Consider the following 22,766-nt stretch of genomic DNA (forward strand, 5'->3'; position numbering starts at 1 on the left):
CCAAAATATAAAGCTATAGATTAACCCTGCGACTTTCGCCAACGACCATACCACGCTGAATACATCGGTTCTCGTCCGATCACCGAAATTAAGCAGCGTCGGGCGCGGTTAGTACTTAGATGGGGGACCGCTTGGGAACACCGCGTGTTGTTGGCATCGTCAACAACTTTTTGCCCCCTGTTTTCCCCATTTTGCCTATGGCCTAGCCATTCCAGTTACCCCATTGCAGTTTACTCCATGAAAAATTATGTTTTATTTTATTTGTTTATTTATTGTTATTATTTTACCCATCTGCACCTCCCCCCACGGCTCATACATCTTTTAGATACACCTGGAATCCCCTGTAGGGTCAAACCTTTACGGGAAATTCATTTTCATTCTGGCTGGCGCTTTGTGGAAGCCCTTAGGCATCTTTCAGATACTTCCTGCGTATCTTGGCAGCCCCAAATAACCACAGGTTAGGCGTTCAACCAAAATATAAAGCTATAGATTAACCCTGCGACTTTCGCCAACGACCATACCACGCTGAATACATCGGTTCTCGTCCGATCACCGAAATTAAGCAGCGTCGGGCGCGGTTAGTACTTAGATGGGGGACCGCTTGGGAACACCGCGTGTTGTTGGCATCGTCAACAACTTTTTGCCCCCTGTTTTCCCCATTTTGCCTATGGCCTAGCCATTCCAGTTACCCCATTGCAGTTTACTCCATGAAAAATATGTTTTATTTTAATTTATTTATTTATTTTTATTATTTTACCCATCTGCACCTCCCCCCACGGCCCATACATCTTTTAGATACACCTGGAATCCCCTGTAGGGTCAAACCTTTACGGGAAATTCATTTTCATTCTGGCTGGCGCTTTGTGGAAGCCCTTAGGCATCTTTCAGATACTTCTGCGTATCTTGGCAGCCCCAAATAACCACAGGTTAGGCGTTCAACCAAAATATAAAGCTATAGATTAACCCTGCGACTTTCGCCAACGACCATACCACGCTGAATACATCGGTTCTCGTCCGATCACCGAAATTAAGCAGCGTCGGGCGCGGTTAGTACTTAGATGGGGGACCGCTTGGGAACACCGCGTGTTGTTGGCATCGTCAACAACTTTTTGCCCCCTGTTTTCCCCATTTTGCCTATGGCCTAGCCATTCCAGTTACCCCATTGCAGTTTACTCCATGAAAAATATGTTTTATTTTATTTTATTTATTTATTTTTATTATTTTACCCATCTGCACCTCCCCCCACGGCTCATACATCTTTTAGATACACCTGGAATCCCCTGTAGGGTCAAACCTTTACGGGAAATTCATTTTCATTCTGGCTGGCGCTTTGTGGAAGCCCTTAGGCATCTTTCAGATACTTCTGCGTATCTTGGCAGCCCCAAATAACACACAGGTTAGGCGTTCAACCAAAATATAAAGCTATAGATTAACCCTGCGACTTTCGCCAACGACCATACCACGCTGAATACATCGGTTCTCGTCCGATCACCGAAATTAAGCAGCGTCGGGCGCGGTTAGTACTTAGATGGGGGACCGCTTGGGAACACCGCGTGTTGTTGGCATCGTCAACAACTTTTTGCCCCCTGTTTTCCCCATTTTGCCTATGGCCTAGCCATTCCAGTTACCCCATTGCAGTTTACTCCATGAAAAATATGTTTTATTTTAATTTTATTTATTTATTTTTATTATTTTACCCATCTGCACCTCCCCCCACGGCTCATACATCTTTTAGATACACCTGGAATCCCCTGTAGGGTCAAACCTTTACGGGAAATTCATTTTCATTCTGGCTGGCGCTTTGTGGAAGCCCTTAGGCATCTTTCAGATACTTCTGCGTATCTTGGCAGCCCCAAATAACACACAGGTTAGGCGTTCAACCAAAATATAAAGCTATAGATTAACCCTGCGACTTTCGCCAACGACCATACCACGCTGAATACATCGGTTCTCGTCCGATCACCGAAATTAAGCAGCGTCGGGCGCGGTTAGTACTTAGATGGGGGACCGCTTGGGAACACCGCGTGTTGTTGGCATCGTCAACAACTTTTTGCCCCCTGTTTTCCCCATTTTGCCTATGGCCTAGCCATTCCAGTTACCCCATTGCAGTTTACTCCATGAAAAATATGTTTTATTTTATTTTATTTATTTATTTTTATTATTTTACCCATCTGCACCTCCCCCCACGGCTCATACATCTTTTAGATACACCTGGAATTCCCTGTAGGGTCAAACCTTTACGGGAAATTCATTTTCATTCTGGCTGGCGCTTTGTGGAAGCCCTTAGGCATCTTTCAGATACTCCTGCGTATCTTGGCAGCCCCAAATAACACACAGGTTAGGCGTTCAACCAAAATATAAAGCTATAGATTAACCCTGCGACTTTCGCCAACGACCATACCACGCTGAATACATCGGTTCTCGTCCGATCACCGAAATTAAGCAGCGTCGGGCGCGGTTAGTACTTAGATGGGGGACCGCTTGGGAACACCGCGTGTTGTTGGCATCGTCAACAACTTTTTGCCCCCTGTTTTCCCCATTTTGCCTATGGCCTAGCCATTCCAGTTACCCCATTGCAGTTTACTCCATGAAAAATATGTTTTATTTTATTTTATTTATTTATTTTTATTATTTTACCCATCTGCACCTCCCCCACGGCTCATACATCTTTTAGATACACCTGGAATCCCCTGTAGGGTCAAACCTTTACGGGAAATTCATTTTCATTCTGGCTGGCGCTTTGTGGAAGCCCTTAGGCATCTTTCAGATACTTCTGCGTATCTTGGCAGCCCCAAATAACACACAGGTTAGGCGTTCAACCAAAATATAAAGCTATAGATTAACCCTGCGACTTTCGCCAACGACCATACCACGCTGAATACATCGGTTCTCGTCCGATCACCGAAATTAAGCAGCGTCGGGCGCGGTTAGTACTTAGATGGGGGACCGCTTGGGAACACCGCGTGTTGTTGGCATCGTCAACAACTTTTTGCCCCCTGTTTTCCCCATTTTGCCTATGGCCTAGCCATTCCAGTTACCCCATTGCAGTTTACTCCATGAAAAATATGTTTTATTTTATTTTATTTATTTATTTTTATTATTTTACCCATCTGCACCTCCCCCACGGCTCATACATCTTTTAGATACACCTGGAATCCCCTGTAGGGTCAAACCTTTACGGGAAATTCATTTTCATTCTGGCTGGCGCTTTGTGGAAGCCCTTAGGCATCTTTCAGATACTCCTGCGTATCTTGGCAGCCCCAAATAACACACAGGTTAGGCGTTCAACCAAAATATAAAGCTATAGATTAACCCTGCGACTTTCGCCAACGACCATACCACGCTGAATACATCGGTTCTCGTCCGATCACCGAAATTAAGCAGCGTCGGGCGCGGTTAGTACTTAGATGGGGGACCGCTTGGGAACACCGCGTGTTGTTGGCATCGTCAACAACTTTTTGCCCCCTGTTTTCCCCATTTTGCCTATGGCCTAGCCATTCCAGTTACCCCATTGCAGTTTACTCCATGAAAAATATGTTTTATTTTAATTTATTTATTTATTTTTATTATTTTACCCATCTGCACCTCCCCCCACGGCTCATACATCTTTTAGATACACCTGGAATCCCCTGTAGGGTCAAACCTTTACGGGAAATTCATTTTCATTCTGGCTGGCGCTTTGTGGAAGCCCTTAGGCATCTTTCAGATACTTCTGCGTATCTTGGCAGCCCCAAATAACACACAGGTTAGGCGTTCAACCAAAATATAAAGCTATAGATTAACCCTGCGACTTTCGCCAACGACCATACCACGCTGAATACATCGGTTCTCGTCCGATCACCGAAATTAAGCAGCGTCGGGCGCGGTTAGTACTTAGATGGGGGACCGCTTGGGAACACCGCGTGTTGTTGGCATCGTCAACAACTTTTTGCCCCCTGTTTTCCCCATTTTGCCTATGGCCTAGCCATTCCAGTTACCCCATTGCAGTTTACTCCATGAAAAATATGTTTTATTTTAATTTATTTATTTATTTTTATTATTTTACCCATCTGCACCTCCCCCCACGGCCCATACATCTTTTAGATACACCTGGAATCCCCTGTAGGGTCAAACCTTTACGGGAAATTCATTTTCATTCTGGCTGGCGCTTTGTGGAAGCCCTTAGGCATCTTTCAGATACTTCTGCGTATCTTGGCAGCCCCAAATAACACACAGGTTAGGCGTTCAACCAAAATATAAAGCTATAGATTAACCCTGCGACTTTCGCCAACGACCATACCACGCTGAATACATCGGTTCTCGTCCGATCACCGAAATTAAGCAGCGTCGGGCGCGGTTAGTACTTAGATGGGGGACCGCTTGGGAACACCGCGTGTTGTTGGCATCGTCAACAACTTTTTGCCCCCTGTTTTCCCCATTTTGCCTATGGCCTAGCCATTCCAGTTACCCCATTGCAGTTTACTCCATGAAAAATATGTTTTATTTTAATTTATTTATTTATTTTTATTATTTTACCCATCTGCACCTCCCCCCACGGCCCATACATCTTTTAGATACACCTGGAATCCCCTGTAGGGTCAAACCTTTACGGGAAATTCATTTTCATTCTGGCTGGCGCTTTGTGGAAGCCCTTAGGCATCTTTCAGATACTTCTGCGTATCTTGGCAGCCCCAAATAACACACAGGTTAGGCGTTCAACCAAAATATAAAGCTATAGATTAACCCTGCGACTTTCGCCAACGACCATACCACGCTGAATACATCGGTTCTCGTCCGATCACCGAAATTAAGCAGCGTCGGGCGCGGTTAGTACTTAGATGGGGGACCGCTTGGGAACACCGCGTGTTGTTGGCATCGTCAACAACTTTTTGCCCCCTGTTTTCCCCATTTTGCCTATGGCCTAGCCATTCCAGTTACCCCATTGCAGTTTACTCCATGAAAAATATGTTTTATTTTAATTTATTTATTTATTTTTATTATTTTACCCATCTGCACCTCCCCCCACGGCTCATACATCTTTTAGATACACCTGGAATCCCCTGTAGGGTCAAACCTTTACGGGAAATTCATTTTCATTCTGGCTGGCGCTTTGTGGAAGCCCTTAGGCATCTTTCAGATACTTCTGCGTATCTTGGCAGCCCCAAATAACACACAGGTTAGGCGTTCAACCAAAATATAAAGCTATAGATTAACCCTGCGACTTTCGCCAACGACCATACCACGCTGAATACATCGGTTCTCGTCCGATCACCGAAATTAAGCAGCGTCGGGCGCGGTTAGTACTTAGATGGGGGACCGCTTGGGAACACCGCGTGTTGTTGGCATCGTCAACAACTTTTTGCCCCCTGTTTTCCCCATTTTGCCTATGGCCTAGCCATTCCAGTTACCCCATTGCAGTTTACTCCATGAAAAATATGTTTTATTTTATTTATTTATTTATTTTTATTATTTTACCCATCTGCACCTCCCCCCACGGCTCATACATCTTTTAGATACACCTGGAATCCCCTGTAGGGTCAAACCTTTACGGGAAATTCATTTTCATTCTGGCTGGCGCTTTGTGGAAGCCCTTAGGCATCTTTCAGATACTACTGCGTATCTTGGCAGCCCCAAATAACACACAGGTTAGGCGTTCAACCAAAATATAAAGCTATAGATTAACCCTGCGACTTTCGCCAACGACCATACCACGCTGAATACATCGGTTCTCGTCCGATCACCGAAATTAAGCAGCGTCGGGCGCGGTTAGTACTTAGATGGGGGACCGCTTGGGAACACCGCGTGTTGTTGGCATCGTCAACAACTTTTTGCCCCCTGTTTTCCCCATTTTGCCTATGGCCTAGCCATTCCAGTTACCCCATTGCAGTTTACTCCATGAAAAATATGTTTTATTTTAATTTATTTATTTATTTTTATTATTTTACCCATCTGCACCTCCCCCCACGGCTCATACATCTTTTAGATACACCTGGAATCCCCTGTAGGGTCAAACCTTTACGGGAAATTCATTTTCATTCTGGCTGGCGCTTTGTGGAAGCCCTTAGGCATCTTTCAGATACTTCTGCGTATCTTGGCAGCCCCAAATAACACACAGGTTAGGCGTTCAACCAAAATATAAAGCTATAGATTAACCCTGCGACTTTCGCCAACGACCATACCACGCTGAATACATCGGTTCTCGTCCGATCACCGAAATTAAGCAGCGTCGGGCGCGGTTAGTACTTAGATGGGGGACCGCTTGGGAACACCGCGTGTTGTTGGCATCGTCAACAACTTTTTGCCCCCTGTTTTCCCCATTTTGCCTATGGCCTAGCCATTCCAGTTACCCCATTGCAGTTTACTCCATGAAAAATATGTTTTATTTTAATTTATTTATTTATTTTTATTATTTTACCCATCTGCACCTCCCCCCACGGCTCATACATCTTTTAGATACACCTGGAATTCCCTGTAGGGTCAAACCTTTACGGGAAATTCATTTTCATTCTGGCTGGCGCTTTGTGGAAGCCCTTAGGCATCTTTCAGATACTCCTGCGTATCTTGGCAGCCCCAAATAACACACAGGTTAGGCGTTCAACCAAAATATAAAGCTATAGATTAACCCTGTGACTTTCGCCAACGACCATACCACGCTGAATACATCGGTTCTCGTCCGATCACCGAAATTAAGCAGCGTCGGGCGCGGTTAGTACTTAGATGGGGGACCGCTTGGGAACACCGCGTGTTGTTGGCATCGTCAACAACTTTTTGCCCCCTGTTTTCCCCATTTTGCCTATGGCCTAGCCATTCCAGTTACCCCATTGCAGTTTACTCCATGAAAACTATGTTTTATTTTGATTGATTTATTTATTTTTATTATTTTACCCATCTGCACCTCCCCCACGGCTCATACATCTTTTAGATACACCTGGAATCCCCTGTAGGGTCAAACCTTTACGGGAAATTCATTTTCATTCTGGCTGGCGCTTTGTGGAAGCCCTTAGGCATCTTTCAGATACTTCTGCGTATCTTGGCAGCCCCAAATAACACACAGGTTAGGCGTTCAACCAAAATATAAAGCTATAGATTAACCCTGCGACTTTCGCCAACGACCATACCACGCTGAATACATCGGTTCTCGTCCGATCACCGAAATTAAGCAGCGTCGGGCGCGGTTAGTACTTAGATGGGGGACCGCTTGGGAACACCGCGTGTTGTTGGCATCGTCAACAACTTTTTGCCCCCTGTTTTCCCCATTTTGCCTATGGCCTAGCCATTCCAGTTACCCCATTTCAGTTTACTCCATGAAAAATATGTTTTATTTTATTTTATTTATTTATTTTTATTATTTTACCCATCTGCACCTCCCCCCACGGCTCATACATCTTTTAGATACACCTGGAATTCCCTGTAGGGTCAAACCTTTACGGGAAATTCATTTTCATTCTGGCTGGCGCTTTGTGGAAGCCCTTAGGCATCTTTCAGATACTCCTGCGTATCTTGGCAGCCCCAAATAACACACAGGTTAGGCGTTCAACCAAAATATAAAGCTATAGATTAACCCTGCGACTTTCGCCAACGACCATACCACGCTGAATACATCGGTTCTCGTCCGATCACCGAAATTAAGCAGCGTCGGGCGCGGTTAGTACTTAGATGGGGGACCGCTTGGGAACACCGCGTGTTGTTGGCATCGTCAACAACTTTTTGCCCCCTGTTTTCCCCATTTTGCCTATGGCCTAGCCATTCCAGTTACCCCATTGCAGTTTACTCCATGAAAAATATGTTTTATTTTAATTTATTTATTTATTTTTATTATTTTACCCATCTGCACCTCCCCCCACGGCCCATACATCTTTTAGATACACCTGGAATCCCCTGTAGGGTCAAACCTTTACGGGAAATTCATTTTCATTCTGGCTGGCGCTTTGTGGAAGCCCTTAGGCATCTTTCAGATACTCCTGCGTATCTTGGCAGCCCCAAATAACACACAGGTTAGGCGTTCAAACAAAATATAAAGCTATATATTAACCCTGCGACTTTCGCCAACGACCATACCACGCTGAATACATCGGTTCTCGTCCGATCACCGAAATTAAGCAGCGTCGGGCGCGGTTAGTACTTAGATGGGGGACCGCTTGGGAACACCGCGTGTTGTTGGCATCGTCAACAACTTTTTGCCCCCTGTTTTCCCCATTTTGCCTATGGCCTAGCCATTCCAGTTACCCCATTGCAGTTTACTCCATGAAAAATATGTTTTATTTTATTTTATTTATTTATTTTTATTATTTTACCCATCTGCACCTCCCCCCACGGCTCATACATCTTTTAGATACACCTGGAATCCCCTGTAGGGTCAAACCTTTACGGGAAATTCATTTTCATTCTGGCTGGCGCTTTGTGGAAGCCCTTAGGCATCTTTCAGATACTTCTGCGTATCTTGGCAGCCCCAAATAACACACAGGTTAGGCGTTCAAACAAAATATAAAGCTATATATTAACCCTGCGACTTTCGCCAACGACCATACCACGCTGAATACATCGGTTCTCGTCCGATCACCGAAATTAAGCAGCGTCGGGCGCGGTTAGTACTTAGATGGGGGACCGCTTGGGAACACCGCGTGTTGTTGGCATCGTCAACAACTTTTTGCCCCCTGTTTTCCCCATTTTGCCTATGGCCTAGCCATTCCAGTTACCCCATTGCAGTTTACTCCATGAAAAATATGTTTTATTTTATTTCATTTTTTTATTTTTATTATTTTACCCATCTGCACCTCCCCCCACGGCCCATACATCTTTTAGATACACCTGGAATCCCCTGTAGGGTCAAACCTTTACGGGAAATTCATTTTCATTCTGGCTGGCGCTTTGTGGAAGCCCTTAGGCATCTTTCAGATACTTCTGCGTATCTTGGCAGCCCCAAATAACACACAGGTTAGGCGTTCAACCAAAATATAAAGCTATAGATTAACCCTGCGACTTTCGCCAACGACCATACCACGCTGAATACATCGGTTCTCGTCCGATCACCGAAATTAAGCAGCGTCGGGCGCGGTTAGTACTTAGATGGGGGACCGCTTGGGAACACCGCGTGTTGTTGGCATCGTCAACAACTTTTTGCCCCCTGTTTTCCCCATTTTGCCTATGGCCTAGCCATTCCAGTTACCCCATTGCAGTTTACTCCATGAAAAATATGTTTTATTTTATTTTATTTATTTATTTTTATTATTTTACCCATCTGCACCTCCCCCCACGGCTCATACATCTTTTAGATACACCTGGAATCCCCTGTAGGGTCAAACCTTTACGGGAAATTCATTTTCATTCTGGCTGGCGCTTTGTGGAAGCCCTTAGGCATCTTTCAGATACTTCTGCGTATCTTGGCAGCCCCAAATAACACACAGGTTAGGCGTTCAACCAAAATATAAAGCTATAGATTAACCCTGCGACTTTCGCCAACGACCATACCACGCTGAATACATCGGTTCTCGTCCGATCACCGAAATTAAGCAGCGTCGGGCGCGGTTAGTACTTAGATGGGGGACCGCTTGGGAACACCGCGTGTTGTTGGCATCGTCAACAACTTTTTGCCCCCTGTTTTCCCCATTTTGCCTATGGCCTAGCCATTCCAGTTACCCCATTGCAGTTTACTCCATGAAAAATATGTTTTATTTTAATTTATTTATTTATTTTTATTATTTTACCCATCTGCACCTCCCCCCACGGCCCATACATCTTTTAGATACACCTGGAATCCCCTGTAGGGTCAAACCTTTACGGGAAATTCATTTTCATTCTGGCTGGCGCTTTGTGGAAGCCCTTAGGCATCTTTCAGATACTCCTGCGTATCTTGGCAGCCCCAAATAACACACAGGTTAGGCGTTCAAACAAAATATAAAGCTATATATTAACCCTGCGACTTTCGCCAACGACCATACCACGCTGAATACATCGGTTCTCGTCCGATCACCGAAATTAAGCAGCGTCGGGCGCGGTTAGTACTTAGATGGCGGACCGCTTGGAAACACCGCGTGTTGTTGGCATCGTCAACAACTTTTTTTGCCCCCTGTTTTCCCCATTTTGCCTATGGCCTAGCCATTCCAGTTACCCCATTGCAGTTTACTCCAACAGCAGCAACCTATGCAGACGACACCGCCTTCCTTACCACCGCCGATAGCGCATTGGGGGCAGCCGATACGATGCAATTGCAGCTTGACTTGCTCAGCGACTGGCAAAAGCGATGGAACATTGCCGTCAATAATGAGAAGTCCACTGCCTCCACATTTTCTCTCTGCAAAGGCAACTGCCCTCCAGTTAACCTTAACGGCTCTCCAATCCCACAGGTAGACAATCCCAGGTACCTGGGATTCACCCTAGACAGGAGGCTCACCTGGAAGCCCCATCTGATTAAGAAGAGGAAACAGGCTATTCAAAGACTTCGATCCTTCTACTGGCTTATGGGTAGGAGATCGAAGCTGAGAACTTCCACTAAACTCCTCATCTACAAGGCAATAATACGCCCTATCTGGACGTACGGCATACAGCTCTGGGGAACTGCGAGCAAGACGAATGTCCGAACTATGCAAGCTTTCGAAAATAGAGCCCTTCGAATCGCCACTGGGGCCCACGTCTATCATGATAATCGCACCATCCACGAGGTTCTCAATTTCCCTTGGGTCAAGGACGAGATACAAAGAAGCAGCGCACGTTACATGCAGAGGCTTCATAATCACCCGAACCGGTTGGCCAGCTCCCTGCTGGACAGCAGCGAGCAACCCAGAAGACTTAAAAGGACACACCCGCTGGACCTCCCCTTACTACTCTAATTTTTTTTTCTACCATATTAATATTTAAAAATATCTATACGTGAAGTTTACGTGATAAAATTTAATGGTTGTCCCTAATGGACAGTTTTAAATAAACATTACCCTGCTATTACAAAAAAAAAAAAAAAAAAAAAAACAGTTTACTCCATGAAAAATATGTTTTATTTTATTTTATTTATTTATTTTTATTATTTTACCCATCTGCACCTCCCCCCACGGCCCATACATCTTTTAGATACACCTGGAATCCCCTGTAGGGTCAAACCTTTACGGGAAATTCATTTTCATTCTGGCTGGCGCTTTGTGGAAGCCCTTAGGCATCTTTCAGATACTTCTGCGTATCTTGGCAGCCCCAAATAACCACAGGTTAGGCGTTCAACCAAAATATAAAGCTATAGATTAACCCTGCGACTTTCGCCAACGACCATACCACGCTGAATACATCGGTTCTCGTCCGATCACCGAAATTAAGCAGCGTCGGGCGCGGTTAGTACTTAGATGGGGGACCGCTTGGGAACACCGCGTGTTGTTGGCATCGTCAACAACTTTTTGCCCCCTGTTTTCCCCATTTTGCCTATGGCCTAGCCATTCCAGTTACCCCATTGCAGTTTACTCTATGAAAAATATGTTTTATTTTATTTTATTTATTTATTTTTATTATTTTACCCATCTGCACCTCCCCCCACGGCCCATACATCTTTTAGATACACCTGGAATCCCCTGTAGGGTCAAACCTTTACGGGAAATTCATTTTCATTCTGGCTGGCGCTTTGTGGAAGCCCTTAGGCATCTTTCAGATACTTCTGCGTATCTTGGCAGCCCCAAATAACCACAGGTTAGGCGTTCAACCAAAATATAAAGCTATAGATTAACCCTGCGACTTTCGCCAACGACCATACCACGCTGAATACATCGGTTCTCGTCCGATCACCGAAATTAAGCAGCGTCGGGCGCGGTTAGTACTTAGATGGGGGACCGCTTGGGAACACCGCGTGTTGTTGGCATCGTCAACAACTTTTTGCCCCCTGTTTTCCCCATTTTGCCTATGGCCTAGCCATTCCAGTTACCCCATTGCAGTTCACTCCATGAAAAATATGTTTTATTTTATTTTATTTATTTATTTTTATTATTTTACCCATCTGCACCTCCCCCCACGGCTCATACATCTTTTAGATACACCTGGAATCCCCTGTAGGGTCAAACCTTTACGGGAAATTCATTTTCATTCTGGCTGGCGCTTTGTGGAAGCCCTTAGGCATCTTTCAGATACTCCTGCGTATCTTGGCAGCCCCAAATAACACACAGGTTAGGCGTTCAACCAAAATATAAAGCTATAGATTAACCCTGCGACTTTCGCCAACGACCATACCACGCTGAATACATCGGTTCTCGTCCGATCACCGAAATTAAGCAGCGTCGGGCGCGGTTAGTACTTAGATGGGGGACCGCTTGGGAACACCGCGTGTTGTTGGCATCGTCAACAACTTTTTGCCCCCTGTTTTCCCCATTTTGCCTACGGCCTAGCCATTCCAGTTACCCCATTGCAGTTTACTCCATGAAAAATATGTTTTATTTTATTTTATTTATTTATTTTTATTATTTTACCCATCTGCACCTCCCCCCACGGCCCATACATCTTTTAGATACACCTGGAATCCCCTGTAGGGTCAAACCTTTACGGGAAATTCATTTTCATTCTGGCTGGCGCCTTGTTGAAGCCCTTAGGCATCTTTCAGATACTTCTGCGTATCTTGGCAGCCCCAAATAACACACAGGTTAGGCGTTCAACCAAAATATAAAGCTATAGATTAACCCTGCGACTTTCGCCAACGACCATACCACGCTGAATACATCGGTTCTCGTCCGATCACCGAAATTAAGCAGCGTCGGGCGCGGTTAGTACTTAGATGGGGGACCGCTTGGGAACACCGCGTGTTGTTGGCATCGTCAACAACTTTCTTTTTGCCCCCTGTTTTCCCCATTTTGCCTATGGCCTAGCCATTCCAGTTACCCCATTGCAGTTTACTCCATGAAAAATATGTTTTATTTTATTTTATTTATTTATTTTTATTATTTTACCCATCTGCACCTCCCCCCACGGCTCATACATCTTTTAGATACACCTGGAATCCCCTGTAGGGTCAAACCTTTACGGGAAATTCATTTTCATTCTGGCTGGCGCTTTGTGGAAGCCCTTAGGCATCTTTCAGATACTTCTGCGTATCTTGGCAGCCCCAAATAACACACAGGTTAGGCGTTCAACCAAAATATAAAGCTATAGATTAACCCTGCGACTTTCGCCAACGACCATACCACGCTGAATACATCGGTTCTCGTCCGATCACCGAAATTAAGCAGCGTCGGGCGCGGTTAGTACTTAGATGGGGGACCGCTTGGGAACACCGCGTGTTGTTGGCATCGTCAACAACTTTTTGCCCCCTGTTTTCCCCATTTTGCCTATGGCCTAGCCATTCCAGTTACCCCATTGCAGTTTACTCCATGAAAAATATGTTTTATTTTATTTTATTTATTTATTTTTATTATTTTACCCATCTGCACCTCCCCCCACGGCCCATACATCTTTTAGATACACCTGGAATCCCCTGTAGGGTCAAACCTTTACGGGAAATTCATTTTCATTCTGGCTGGCGCTTTGTGGAAGCCCTTAGGCATCTTTCAGATACTTCTGCGTATCTTGGCAGCCCCAAATAACCACAGGTTAGGCGTTCAACCAAAATATAAAGCTATAGATTAACCCTGCGACTTTCGCCAACGACCATACCACGCTGAATACATCGGTTCTCGTCCGATCACCGAAATTAAGCAGCGTCGGGCGCGGTTAGTACTTAGATGGGGGACCGCTTGGGAACACCGCGTGTTGTTGGCATCGTCAACAACTTTTTGCCCCCTGTTTTCCCCATTTTGCCTATGGCCTAGCCATTCCAGTTACCCCATTGCAGTTTACTCCATGAAAAATATGTTTTATTTTATTTTATTTATTTATTTTTATTATTTTACCCATCTGCACCTCCCCCCACGGCCCATACATCTTTTAGATACACCTGGAATCCCCTGTAGGGTCAAACCTTTACGGGAAATTCATTTTCATTCTGGCTGGCGCTTTGTGGAAGCCCTTAGGCATCTTTCAGATACTTCTGCGTATCTTGGCAGCCCCAAATAACCACAGGTTAGGCGTTCAACCAAAATATAAAGCTATAGATTAACCCTGCGACTTTCGCCAACGACCATACCACGCTGAATACATCGGTTCTCGTCCGATCACCGAAATTAAGCAGCGTCGGGCGCGGTTAGTACTTAGATGGGGGACCGCTTGGGAACACCGCGTGTTGTTGGCATCGTCAACAACTTTTTGCCCCCTGTTTTCCCCATTTTGCCTATGGCCTAGCCATTCCAGTTACCCCATTGCAGTTTACTCCATGAAAAATATGTTTTATTTTATTTTATTTATTTATTTTTATTATTTTACCCATCTGCACCTCCCCCCACGGCTCATACATCTTTTAGATACACCTGGAATCCCCTGTAGGGTCAAACCTTTACGGGAAATTCATTTTCATTCTGGCTGGCGCTTTGTGGAAGCCCTTAGGCATCTTTCAGATACTTCTGCGTATCTTGGCAGCCCCAAATAACACACAGGTTAGGCGTTCAACCAAAATATAAAGCTATAGATTAACCCTGCGACTTTCGCCAACGACCATACCACGCTGAATACATCGGTTCTCGTCCGATCACCGAAATTAAGCAGCGTCGGGCGCGGTTAGTACTTAGATGGGGGACCGCTTGGGAACACCGCGTGTTGTTGGCATCGTCAACAACTTTTTGCCCCCTGTTTTCCCCATTTTGCCTATGGCCTAGCCATTCCAGTTACCCCATTGCAGTTTACTCCATGAAAAATATGTTTTATTTTATTTTATTTATTTATTTTTATTATTTTACCCATCTGCACCTCCCCCCACGGCTCATACATCTTTTAGATACACCTGGAATTCCCTGTAGGGTCAAACCTTTACGGGAAATTCATTTTCATTCTGGCTGGCGCTTTGTGGAAGCCCTTAGGCATCTTTCAGATACTTCTGCGTATCTTGGCAGCCCCAAATAACCACAGGTTAGGCGTTCAACCAAAATATAAAGCTATAGATTAACCCTGCGACTTCCGCCAACGACCATACCACGCTGAATACATCGGTTCTCGTCCGATCACCGAAATTAAGCAGCGTCGGGCGCGGTTAGTACTTAGATGGGGGACCGCTTGGGAACACCGCGTGTTGTTGGCATCGTCAACAACTTTTTGCCCCCTGTTTTCCCCATTTTGCCTATGGCCTAGCCATTCCAGTTACCCCATTGCAGTTTACTCCATGAAAAATATGTTTTATTTTAATTTATTTATTTATTTTTATTATTTTACCCATCTGCACCTCCCCCCACGGCCCATACATCTTTTAGATACACCTGGAATCCCCTGTAGGGTCAAACCTTTACGGGAAATTCATTTTCATTCTGGCTGGCGCTTTGTGGAAGCCCTTAGGCATCTTTCAGATACTCCTGCGTATCTTGGCAGCCCCAAATAACACACAGGTTAGGCGTTCAACCAAAATATAAAGCTATAGATTAACCCTGCGACTTCCGCCAACGACCATACCACGCTGAATACATCGGTTCTCGTCCGATCACCGAAATTAAGCAGCGTCGGGCGCGGTTAGTACTTAGATGGGGGACCGCTTGGGAACACCGCGTGTTGTTGGCATCGTCAACAACTTTTTGCCCCCTGTTTTCCCCATTTTGCCTATGGCCTAGCCATTCCAGTTACCCCATTGCAGTTTACTCCATGAAAAATATGTTTTATTTTATTTTATTTATTTATTTTTATTATTTTACCCATCTGCACCTTCCCCCACGGCTCATACATCTTTTAGATACACCTGGAATCCCCTGTAGGGTCAAACCTTTACGTCAAACCTTTACGAAATTCATTTTCATTCTGGCTGGCGCTTTGTGGAAGCCCCTAGGCATCTTTCAGATACTCCTGCGTATCTTGGCAGCCCCAAATAACACACAGGTTAGGCGTTCAACCAAAATATAAAGCTATAGATTAACCCTGCGACTTTCGCCAACGACCATACCACGCTGAATACATCGGTTCTCGTCCGATCACCGAAATTAAGCAGCGTCGGGCGCGGTTAGTACTTAGATGGGGGACCGCTTGGGAACACCGCGTGTTGTTGGCATCGTCAACAACTTTTTGCCCCCTGTTTTCCCCATTTTGCCTATGGCCTAGCCATTCCAGTTACCCCATTGCAGTTTACTCCATGAAAAATATGTTTTATTTTAATTTATTTATTTATTTTTATTATTTTACCCATCTGCACCTCCCCCCACGGCCCATACATCTTTTAGATACACCTGGAATCCCCTGTAGGGTCAAACCTTTACGGGAAATTCATTTTCATTCTGGCTGGCGCTTTGTGGAAGCCCTTAGGCATCTTTCAGATACTCCTGCGTATCTTGGCAGCCCCAAACTGCACACAGGTTAGGCGTTCAAAGAAAATATAAACCTATAGATTAACCCTGCGACTTTCGCCAACGACCATACCACGCTGAATACATCGGTTCTCGTCCGATCACCGAAATTAAGCAGCGTCGGGCGCGGTTAGTACTTAGATGGGGGACCGCTTGGGAACACCGCGTGTTGTTGGCATCGTCAACAACTTTTTGCCCCCTGTTTTCCCCATTTTGCCTATGGCCTAGCCATTCCAGTTACCCCATTGCAGTTTACTCCATGAAAAATATGTTTTATTTTATTTTATTTATTTATTTTTATTATTTTACCCATCTGCACCTCCCCCCACGGCTCATACATCTTTTAGATACACCTGGAATCCCCTGTAGGGTCAAACCTTTACGGGAAATTCATTTTCATTCTGGCTGGCGCTTTGTGGAAGCCCTTAGGCATCTTTCAGATACTCCTGCGTATCTTGGCAGTCCCAAACTGCACACAGGTTAGGCGTTCAAACAAAATATAAACCTATAGATTAACCCTGCGGCTTTCGCCAACGACCATACCACGCTGAATACATCGGTTCTCGTCCGATCACCGAAATTAAGCAGCGTCGGGCGCGGTTAGTACTTAGATGGGGGACCGCTTGGGAACACCGCGTGTTGTTGGCATCGTCAACAACTTTTTGCCCCCTGTTTTCCCCATTTTGCCTATGGCCTAGCCATTCCAGTTACCCCATTGCAGTTTACTCCATGAAAAATATTTTGTATTTGTATTTGAAAAAAGTAAGCAGACTTAAGTTTACTAAAGTTAATATGAAAGAATACTCGATTTATTTTACAAATAATGTAAAAAATTTATTATTTGGGAAGATTTTTTTTAATGGTAATAATAGTTAATCAGTATGAGGAAAATAGATTGCTTTTTACTGTTTCTGCGTGCGTGTTGACTTCCTGGCAATAAAGACAAGGTTCTGGCCCCGGGCCTCGTGTGCCGCTCTTTCACCGTTTTCCGACCCAAAATCGTCGTCAGTATCCTCATCCTGGTTCTCAGAGGACGAGGAAGTTTCTTTGCTGGCCGCTAGAAGGGCGGCTTCCAGTTCATAGTATTCCTCGTTGACCAGGCTGTAGCCATGCTTCGTTTCCTCGACAGCGATGCGGTACTCATCCAGATAGTTGTCGCCGAAGGTGACAGTGCGGCCGATGCGCATATAGGGGCCAGTCTCGTCGCTCATTGAAGGCCAGCTGGGTACACCTGGGGCTTTTGGAACACCCGTGGCTGCAAAGGAGGTCCATAGAGCCACCATGCGCCGCGCCACCTTAATGTCCCGATGCGAGTTCAGAGCGAGGAACCTGGGCCACGGGAACAGGTATAGGTTGTCGTCCGTCAGAGAGACGCCCATATCGAAGGGCACGAAGCTAGCCTCATTATCACTTGTGGCGTACCGGTTCTGTTCGCCCTCATAGTCAAAGCTGTACAGGAAAGTGCTGTTGGGTAGCTTCTTGGCATTAGCCTGCATAACCAGCAACACTGGGTTCTTTAGCGAAATGGTGCTGCACAGCTGCAGGATAGAAGAGTATTTAAAAATGAGGGTTTGGGGAAGGTTTTCTTGCCACTTACATCGATAAGTCCCGGTGTAAGGCGCTTAAAGCTGCCATTCTTGGTATCGGCATGCGTAAAAATCTCCTCTCCGGCAAACTCTTTCCAGGACCCCGTGGGATCCGCACCGTTGGCCTGTTCAATAATAGCTTCGATGTACTGCTGTCCTGTCATCTGATCGTCCATTATCGTTTCGTTGAATATGTCCGCAAATATGTCTGTAAATTACGATTATTTAGGTACTTATTTATTACAAAATTTAAAAACATACCCCTCATCATGAAAGTACCACCGTGCTTCACACTGCCTCCCATTGCGGGATAAGCATGGAACTTTTCGGCAGCCAACAGACGACCCGGATGCTCCGGCAACACACCAGAGGGTCCGCCGATTACCAACTGCACTCCACCATACGCTCCGCCGGACAAGGAGGGCTGATCCTCGCCGTGGACACTGAAGGCGGCCAGTAGCATAGTAGCGTTGAGGCGGCTCAGACACTTGTTAAGCTGGTCCACCTTGGCGAGCTGTTTGCACCCGGCAATGCGCCCAATCGCCTTGGTGGCACCCAGAGGAGAATCTGTGATGAAGGCGGGCGACAAAGCTGTACCAGACTGGTAGATCACGCGGTGGAAAAGTCCAGATGGCACAGCCGGGCTCAGGGTCAGGACGTTAACCAGGGCAGCTCCGCCCACCTGGCCGAAGAGCGTCACACGGTTTGGATCTCCTCCAAAGGAGGCAATGTTCTTCTGTATCCACTTAAGTGCCAGAATGATATCGGTCACCGCAGCGTTGCCGGGCATGTCCTCTGAGAGAGTAGATAGGAAACCGAAGGGTCCCAGACGGTAGCGCACGGACACAAGCACCACATCCTCCTCCAGCAAATAGCCAGGAGCCGCCTCCATTGAATCGCCATCATAGAAGAAGTCGCCGTGGATGTAAACCATTACGGGTTGCAACCTTCCCTCCATCTGCAAAGGAAACTCATCTTAAATAGGTTTGTCATTTAAAAAAGAATTTAAATCTTAAAACTTACAGCCTTAGTGTTTACTGTGAGTCGCAGACAGTCCTCTACATCATAGCCGTCCTCCTCTAGCTTAGCGAACAGAAGCATATCCTGAATTGAAGGACATCCCGCATGGGGACGGTGAGCGGGCAAAACACCCCTCCAAGCAGCTGCGGGCTCAGCTTTCTGTTAGATAAAAGATTTTTTTAAATAACATAAAAGAAGTAAAATAAAAATTATTTCAGTTTACTGTCTATTTAATAGACTTCAGTGATAGTTCCTTCCTATTTGGCTTTTGGCCCACGACTGTCAACATCCTCGATAGTATAGTGGTTAGTATCCCCGCCTGTCACGCGGGAGACCGGGGTTCAATTCCCCGTCGGGGAGATGTTGATTATTTTTTTTATTTTATTCTATTTTTTTTTTTGTTAAATTTGTATTTAAAGTTTCGTTTTCATATTTAAAAGTATTGAACCAAATTTTACTGAAAAATTTTGATAAATTTTAACGTAAAAAAACGAAAGGAATTTCATAAAAATGTTGGAAACCCTGCATTCAGCGGCATAATATATTTTTTCTTTTTTACGTCAAAGGAACATATTTTAAAGGATAGAAAAATAATTTAGATTAAATAATTTAAATAAAATTAAACAAAATAAATATGTAAAAAAAATAGAACGTTTACACATTCTCCCCGACGGGGAATTGAACCCCGGTCTCCCGCGTGACAGGCGGGGATACTAACCACTATACTATCGAGGACGGTGACAGACCGGCGCTAGTTTTTAAACAAGAGCTAACTCACCTTGAATCGCTCTGCCTTTCCATAGGGGATGTCGAGGAACTGCTTTATCTTCTTGCCCGACCAATCGGTTATGAGGGTACGGCCTCTCAACTTTCCCAAATCTGGAACCGATGTGGTAAAGACTTTGGGTTCTTGGACGGCTTGTTGCTGTTTTTGTTTGTTGGGCTTTTGTTTCTGGCCCTGCATTGGCTTGTTGCGCTTATTCTTTTGGTTGCCAATGCCCTGGGCTCCTGGCCGCGGTCTCTGCTGCTTCTGCTTGTTCTGATTATTCCTCTCAGCCTCGCTGCTGGCCACAAACAGGACCAGCAGGACGATTGCCAGGAGCACTAAAACTCCAGAAAACCTTGCCATTATTTATGTTCCTTAAGACGATGTTGTCGTCTGCGTTGATGGAATCGAACTGTTGGCTACATCAGATCTCAGCCTATTAAGAAAACTTTCTCGGCAGCTTCGAGTGACTCTTGACCGGCCACGGGATCTATTTCTGCTTAAATGGGGTCAAGTCAGCACTAGCAATGCTAAGAGCATCTCGATCATGGCGTCTTTTCGCGATTCCAATCAATGAATATTCAACGATACCAATCTAAATGCGAACTTATGAGCGATATAGCCGAAAGGCAAGCCCGCCATCTGGATGAGATTTATCTTTTCTTGAAAGTAAAAGAGGGCCATACACAACCTGTTCTAACTGGTGTTTTCTTTAAAATATTTGGAAATATCTTAAAATATTATTAAGACTTTAAAATATCATTTCTCTCTGAAATTTGCTACCTTTGAAGCTGAAAAACTGAAACAATGTATAGAAATTCTTGCAAGAATCTATTTATATTCAATGAGATATATATTACCGTTGGAAACAAATATAAGTTTTACTTTGAACATAATATTTTAATGATTTTGTGGTAGACGAAACCAGATATAGAAACCCAATCAATAGAATACAATATATTTGCTTCACACCTTAACATTTAAGTATTTCCTGTTATGAGATCCATAGAAACATTTTTCTCAAATTCTGTAGAGCTACTGCTAGTTGTATATCAATTTTAAAAAACTTTCTGATTTTTGCATACAGATTTTGTACAATTGCATGGCATGGATTCCCATTTTATAAATCATGATTTTGATGTTAATTCGTTAGTTGTTTATTAATAAATACATACAGTAGGCGTTGTGTAAAATTAGATTAAAATGCATTCGACTATAACTAGTTCATAAACGCACTAACAATTGCATTGAAATGCTGAATTATTCCAAAGCGAACTACCCTAGCGGCCACAGTGTTTCTAGGATGAGAATGTCCACAACATTCGATTGTTAGAAGATCCACCAGGTGCGTGGGAGTGGACAGGTGATTCAGCCGATTTATTAGATGTAGTACAAGCGCACAACCGATTTGGTGATGAGTGTCTCGTTGTCGTAGAAACTGGTTTGGATCGTCACGTTACCATTTAATACTTTAGCGGGCATCATCTGCGACTCGGGAGCCGCTTCGATGGTCGACTGCCAGGTGTTGGTGGTGTTTGCTCCCACGAAGCCCATCTCGAAGAACCACTCCTCCATGATGCGGCCCTTAAAGAGCACCTTCTGGTCAAGTCGGAAGTTCTCCATCGACTCAATGGTACTAAAATTTATTTCACGCGACACCGCCCGCATGTCCAGGATCTTCACTGGCACACGTGCCTCATGCTCCACGTCTGGAGCCGAGAAATCCTTGTTTTCCTGCCATATGACCTTTCCGCTGTCGGCGTCTCGCAAGATCATATAATTTATCTGGAATCCCTTGTGGATCCGGTCGCCGGCACTCTGGTCATCGGAGCCCATAGTTGTCTGTAGAATCTAGATGTCAGTCAATCAGCAGCACAACCAGGTAAAAGCGCCCACGCTTCAATGTATATTTTTGGGCAAAAAATCAATTATGTTTATTTTTAATTCTACTGTGCGCCATCAGCTGTTTTTCTAACGATTCGATTGCACTTTTGCTGGGTCACAAATGACTGTGTTATCGAACCAGTTATTTCGATAGCCACTGGAGTTAGATTCAGAAAAATTAGCTATATTTAAAACTTGTACTAATTTAATAAAAATAATTCTTACAAAACAATTTTGTCTGCATGTATTTAGATTAAACATAAATATTATTTAAGTATTATTAAAATAAAATCTATTTATCGACTAATAGTGTTGGAAAATGAGCGAATAGTCTTATCATTTATCATCTCTAATTCCCTAAAAAGAAAACATTCCGAAAACATAGAAAAACAGCTTTAAGCCATGATTATCTATGGCGTCTATATAGTCAGCAAATCGGGTGGCCTCATATTTAACCTGGACAATAATGTGCCACGCATAGAGCACGAGAAGACCTTCACATACCCACTGGACTTGGTGTTGGACTATGATTCCAAAAAGGTCTCAGTGGCGTTTAACAGAAAGGATGGAATAAACGGTGGGTGTTCTTAATATAATAATACAATAGTCTAATCTATAATTCCCGTTTCAGTGGGCCACGTTCTGGTGGCTGTTAACGGCATAGCCGTCAATGGAGTCACCATCGATGATGGTCGGGACGTGAAAGCGACTCTGGAGTCGGCGGAAAACTATCCTATCAATCTTAAGTTCAGTCGGCCAAAGATGACCACCAATGAGAAGATATTTCTAGCCAGCATGTTCTATCCGCTCTTTGCCATCGCGAGTCAGCTTAGTCCGGAACCCCGCAGCTCCGGAATCGAGCTGCTCGAAGCGGACACCTTCACGCTGCACTGCTTCCAGACACTCACCGGTATCAAGTTCATTGTGATTTCAGAGACGGGCCTGAACGGCATAGACCTGCTTTTGCGAAAGGTGTACGAGCTTTACTCTGACTACGTCCTCAAGAATCCATTTTACTCCCTGGAAATGCCCATCCGGTGCGAGCTCTTTGACAATAAGCTGCAAGAGCTGCTCGCTCAGGTGGAGAAGACGGGCATTAGCAATATTGATAAATAAACGTTACGTAGCCTTTTTATACTGTTATATGGTCTGGTCTTTTTATTGGAA

The 22,766-nt window shown here is 44.7% G+C and overlaps 3 protein-coding genes, 36 non-coding genes and 1 pseudogene across 39 annotated transcripts in view; 37 read left to right on the forward strand and 3 right to left on the reverse strand.

Annotated features, from left to right (window-relative positions):
* Trs23 (trafficking protein particle complex subunit 4-like protein Trs23) overlaps positions 1-22,742 on the forward strand; it is a 33,650-nt gene extending 10,908 nt beyond the window's left edge. Inside the window, exons 2-3 of the mRNA XM_070277356.1 lie at positions 21,965-22,176; positions 22,231-22,742. Coding sequence (XP_070133457.1) covers positions 22,002-22,176; positions 22,231-22,715 — 660 coding nt within the window. The 5' untranslated portion in view covers positions 21,965-22,001 and the 3' untranslated portion in view covers positions 22,716-22,742. The remainder of the gene's footprint in view (positions 1-21,964; positions 22,177-22,230) is intronic.
* On the forward strand, positions 38-156 carry LOC122321768 (5S ribosomal RNA). Its single transcript, XR_006246289.1, has one exon. It is a non-coding gene; the product is annotated as a 5S ribosomal RNA (ribosomal RNA).
* Positions 508-626, forward strand: LOC138925967 (5S ribosomal RNA). The gene has a single exon (XR_011442236.1). It is a non-coding gene; the product is annotated as a 5S ribosomal RNA (ribosomal RNA).
* LOC122321764 (5S ribosomal RNA) lies at positions 977-1,095 on the forward strand. Its single transcript, XR_006246285.1, has one exon. It is a non-coding gene; the product is annotated as a 5S ribosomal RNA (ribosomal RNA).
* Positions 1,447-1,565, forward strand: LOC122321763 (5S ribosomal RNA). The gene has a single exon (XR_006246284.1). It is a non-coding gene; the product is annotated as a 5S ribosomal RNA (ribosomal RNA).
* On the forward strand, positions 1,918-2,036 carry LOC138925968 (5S ribosomal RNA). The gene has a single exon (XR_011442237.1). It is a non-coding gene; the product is annotated as a 5S ribosomal RNA (ribosomal RNA).
* LOC122321733 (5S ribosomal RNA) lies at positions 2,388-2,506 on the forward strand. The gene has a single exon (XR_011442238.1). It is a non-coding gene; the product is annotated as a 5S ribosomal RNA (ribosomal RNA).
* On the forward strand, positions 2,857-2,975 carry LOC122321758 (5S ribosomal RNA). The gene has a single exon (XR_006246279.1). It is a non-coding gene; the product is annotated as a 5S ribosomal RNA (ribosomal RNA).
* Positions 3,326-3,444, forward strand: LOC122321757 (5S ribosomal RNA). The gene has a single exon (XR_006246278.1). It is a non-coding gene; the product is annotated as a 5S ribosomal RNA (ribosomal RNA).
* LOC122321728 (5S ribosomal RNA) lies at positions 3,796-3,914 on the forward strand. The gene has a single exon (XR_006246252.2). It is a non-coding gene; the product is annotated as a 5S ribosomal RNA (ribosomal RNA).
* LOC122321755 (5S ribosomal RNA) lies at positions 4,266-4,384 on the forward strand. The gene has a single exon (XR_006246276.1). It is a non-coding gene; the product is annotated as a 5S ribosomal RNA (ribosomal RNA).
* LOC138925970 (5S ribosomal RNA) lies at positions 4,736-4,854 on the forward strand. Its single transcript, XR_011442240.1, has one exon. It is a non-coding gene; the product is annotated as a 5S ribosomal RNA (ribosomal RNA).
* On the forward strand, positions 5,206-5,324 carry LOC122321759 (5S ribosomal RNA). Its single transcript, XR_006246280.1, has one exon. It is a non-coding gene; the product is annotated as a 5S ribosomal RNA (ribosomal RNA).
* LOC138925971 (5S ribosomal RNA) lies at positions 5,675-5,793 on the forward strand. Its single transcript, XR_011442241.1, has one exon. It is a non-coding gene; the product is annotated as a 5S ribosomal RNA (ribosomal RNA).
* On the forward strand, positions 6,145-6,263 carry LOC122321751 (5S ribosomal RNA). The gene has a single exon (XR_006246272.1). It is a non-coding gene; the product is annotated as a 5S ribosomal RNA (ribosomal RNA).
* On the forward strand, positions 6,615-6,733 carry LOC122321750 (5S ribosomal RNA). The gene has a single exon (XR_006246271.1). It is a non-coding gene; the product is annotated as a 5S ribosomal RNA (ribosomal RNA).
* On the forward strand, positions 7,084-7,202 carry LOC138925972 (5S ribosomal RNA). Its single transcript, XR_011442242.1, has one exon. It is a non-coding gene; the product is annotated as a 5S ribosomal RNA (ribosomal RNA).
* On the forward strand, positions 7,554-7,672 carry LOC122321748 (5S ribosomal RNA). The gene has a single exon (XR_006246269.1). It is a non-coding gene; the product is annotated as a 5S ribosomal RNA (ribosomal RNA).
* LOC138925973 (5S ribosomal RNA) lies at positions 8,024-8,142 on the forward strand. The gene has a single exon (XR_011442243.1). It is a non-coding gene; the product is annotated as a 5S ribosomal RNA (ribosomal RNA).
* Positions 8,494-8,612, forward strand: LOC122321746 (5S ribosomal RNA). The gene has a single exon (XR_006246267.1). It is a non-coding gene; the product is annotated as a 5S ribosomal RNA (ribosomal RNA).
* LOC122321752 (5S ribosomal RNA) lies at positions 8,964-9,082 on the forward strand. The gene has a single exon (XR_006246273.1). It is a non-coding gene; the product is annotated as a 5S ribosomal RNA (ribosomal RNA).
* Positions 9,434-9,552, forward strand: LOC122321747 (5S ribosomal RNA). Its single transcript, XR_006246268.1, has one exon. It is a non-coding gene; the product is annotated as a 5S ribosomal RNA (ribosomal RNA).
* On the forward strand, positions 9,904-10,022 carry LOC122321732 (5S ribosomal RNA; annotated as a pseudogene).
* Positions 11,222-11,340, forward strand: LOC122321742 (5S ribosomal RNA). The gene has a single exon (XR_006246263.1). It is a non-coding gene; the product is annotated as a 5S ribosomal RNA (ribosomal RNA).
* On the forward strand, positions 11,691-11,809 carry LOC122321741 (5S ribosomal RNA). Its single transcript, XR_006246262.1, has one exon. It is a non-coding gene; the product is annotated as a 5S ribosomal RNA (ribosomal RNA).
* Positions 12,161-12,279, forward strand: LOC122321740 (5S ribosomal RNA). The gene has a single exon (XR_006246261.1). It is a non-coding gene; the product is annotated as a 5S ribosomal RNA (ribosomal RNA).
* Positions 12,631-12,749, forward strand: LOC122321739 (5S ribosomal RNA). Its single transcript, XR_006246260.1, has one exon. It is a non-coding gene; the product is annotated as a 5S ribosomal RNA (ribosomal RNA).
* Positions 13,105-13,223, forward strand: LOC122321738 (5S ribosomal RNA). The gene has a single exon (XR_006246259.1). It is a non-coding gene; the product is annotated as a 5S ribosomal RNA (ribosomal RNA).
* Positions 13,574-13,692, forward strand: LOC122321737 (5S ribosomal RNA). The gene has a single exon (XR_006246258.1). It is a non-coding gene; the product is annotated as a 5S ribosomal RNA (ribosomal RNA).
* LOC122321736 (5S ribosomal RNA) lies at positions 14,043-14,161 on the forward strand. Its single transcript, XR_006246257.1, has one exon. It is a non-coding gene; the product is annotated as a 5S ribosomal RNA (ribosomal RNA).
* On the forward strand, positions 14,513-14,631 carry LOC122321727 (5S ribosomal RNA). Its single transcript, XR_006246251.1, has one exon. It is a non-coding gene; the product is annotated as a 5S ribosomal RNA (ribosomal RNA).
* LOC122321779 (5S ribosomal RNA) lies at positions 14,982-15,100 on the forward strand. The gene has a single exon (XR_006246299.1). It is a non-coding gene; the product is annotated as a 5S ribosomal RNA (ribosomal RNA).
* LOC122321767 (5S ribosomal RNA) lies at positions 15,452-15,570 on the forward strand. Its single transcript, XR_006246288.1, has one exon. It is a non-coding gene; the product is annotated as a 5S ribosomal RNA (ribosomal RNA).
* LOC122321756 (5S ribosomal RNA) lies at positions 15,933-16,051 on the forward strand. The gene has a single exon (XR_006246277.1). It is a non-coding gene; the product is annotated as a 5S ribosomal RNA (ribosomal RNA).
* On the forward strand, positions 16,403-16,521 carry LOC122321745 (5S ribosomal RNA). The gene has a single exon (XR_006246266.1). It is a non-coding gene; the product is annotated as a 5S ribosomal RNA (ribosomal RNA).
* On the forward strand, positions 16,873-16,991 carry LOC122321721 (5S ribosomal RNA). The gene has a single exon (XR_006246245.1). It is a non-coding gene; the product is annotated as a 5S ribosomal RNA (ribosomal RNA).
* Positions 17,246-20,388, reverse strand: LOC108126714 (glutactin). Its single transcript, XM_017243386.3, has 5 exons — positions 19,728-20,388; positions 18,953-19,108; positions 18,191-18,887; positions 17,941-18,137; positions 17,246-17,881 (listed from the first exon to the last, which is right to left on the reverse strand). The coding sequence occupies exons 1-5, from the start codon at positions 20,076-20,078 to the stop codon at positions 17,246-17,248; spliced, it is 2,037 nt and encodes a 678-aa protein (XP_017098875.2). The 5' UTR covers positions 20,079-20,388.
* Positions 19,238-19,309, forward strand: TRNAD-GUC (transfer RNA aspartic acid (anticodon GUC)). The gene has a single exon. It is a non-coding gene; the product is annotated as a tRNA-Asp (tRNA).
* On the reverse strand, positions 19,613-19,684 carry TRNAD-GUC (transfer RNA aspartic acid (anticodon GUC)). The gene has a single exon. It is a non-coding gene; the product is annotated as a tRNA-Asp (tRNA).
* On the reverse strand, positions 20,849-21,713 carry PrBP (Prenyl-binding protein). The gene has a single exon (XM_017243361.3). It carries the CDS (start codon positions 21,549-21,551, stop codon positions 21,096-21,098), a length of 456 nt encoding a protein of 151 aa, XP_017098850.1. The 5' UTR covers positions 21,552-21,713; the 3' UTR covers positions 20,849-21,095.
* Positions 22,743-22,766: the final 24 nt, after the last annotated feature.

Source organism: Drosophila bipectinata, chromosome 2L (assembly GCF_030179905.1).
Source record: "Drosophila bipectinata strain 14024-0381.07 chromosome 2L, DbipHiC1v2, whole genome shotgun sequence".
NCBI lineage: Eukaryota > Metazoa > Arthropoda > Insecta > Diptera > Drosophilidae > Drosophila > Drosophila bipectinata.

What these genes read in the sequence shown, in the direction of transcription:
- LOC108126714 (XM_017243386.3), bottom strand. Translation starts at nt 20,078, where the DNA reads ATGGCAAGGTTTTCTGGAGTTTTAGTGCTCCTGGCAATCGTCCTGCTG. An exon ending in TCACAGTAAACACTAAGGCT is followed by an intron (nt 18,888 to 18,952) that starts GTAAGTTTTAAG and finishes TTTCCTTTGCAG; the next exon opens with ATGGAGGGAAGGTTGCAACC. An exon ending in TGGTACTTTCATGATGAGGG is followed by an intron (nt 18,138 to 18,190) that starts GTATGTTTTTAA and finishes CGTAATTTACAG; the next exon opens with ACATATTTGCGGACATATTC.
- PrBP (XM_017243361.3), bottom strand. Translation starts at nt 21,551, where the DNA reads ATGGGCTCCGATGACCAGAGTGCCGGCGACCGGATCCACAAGGGATTC.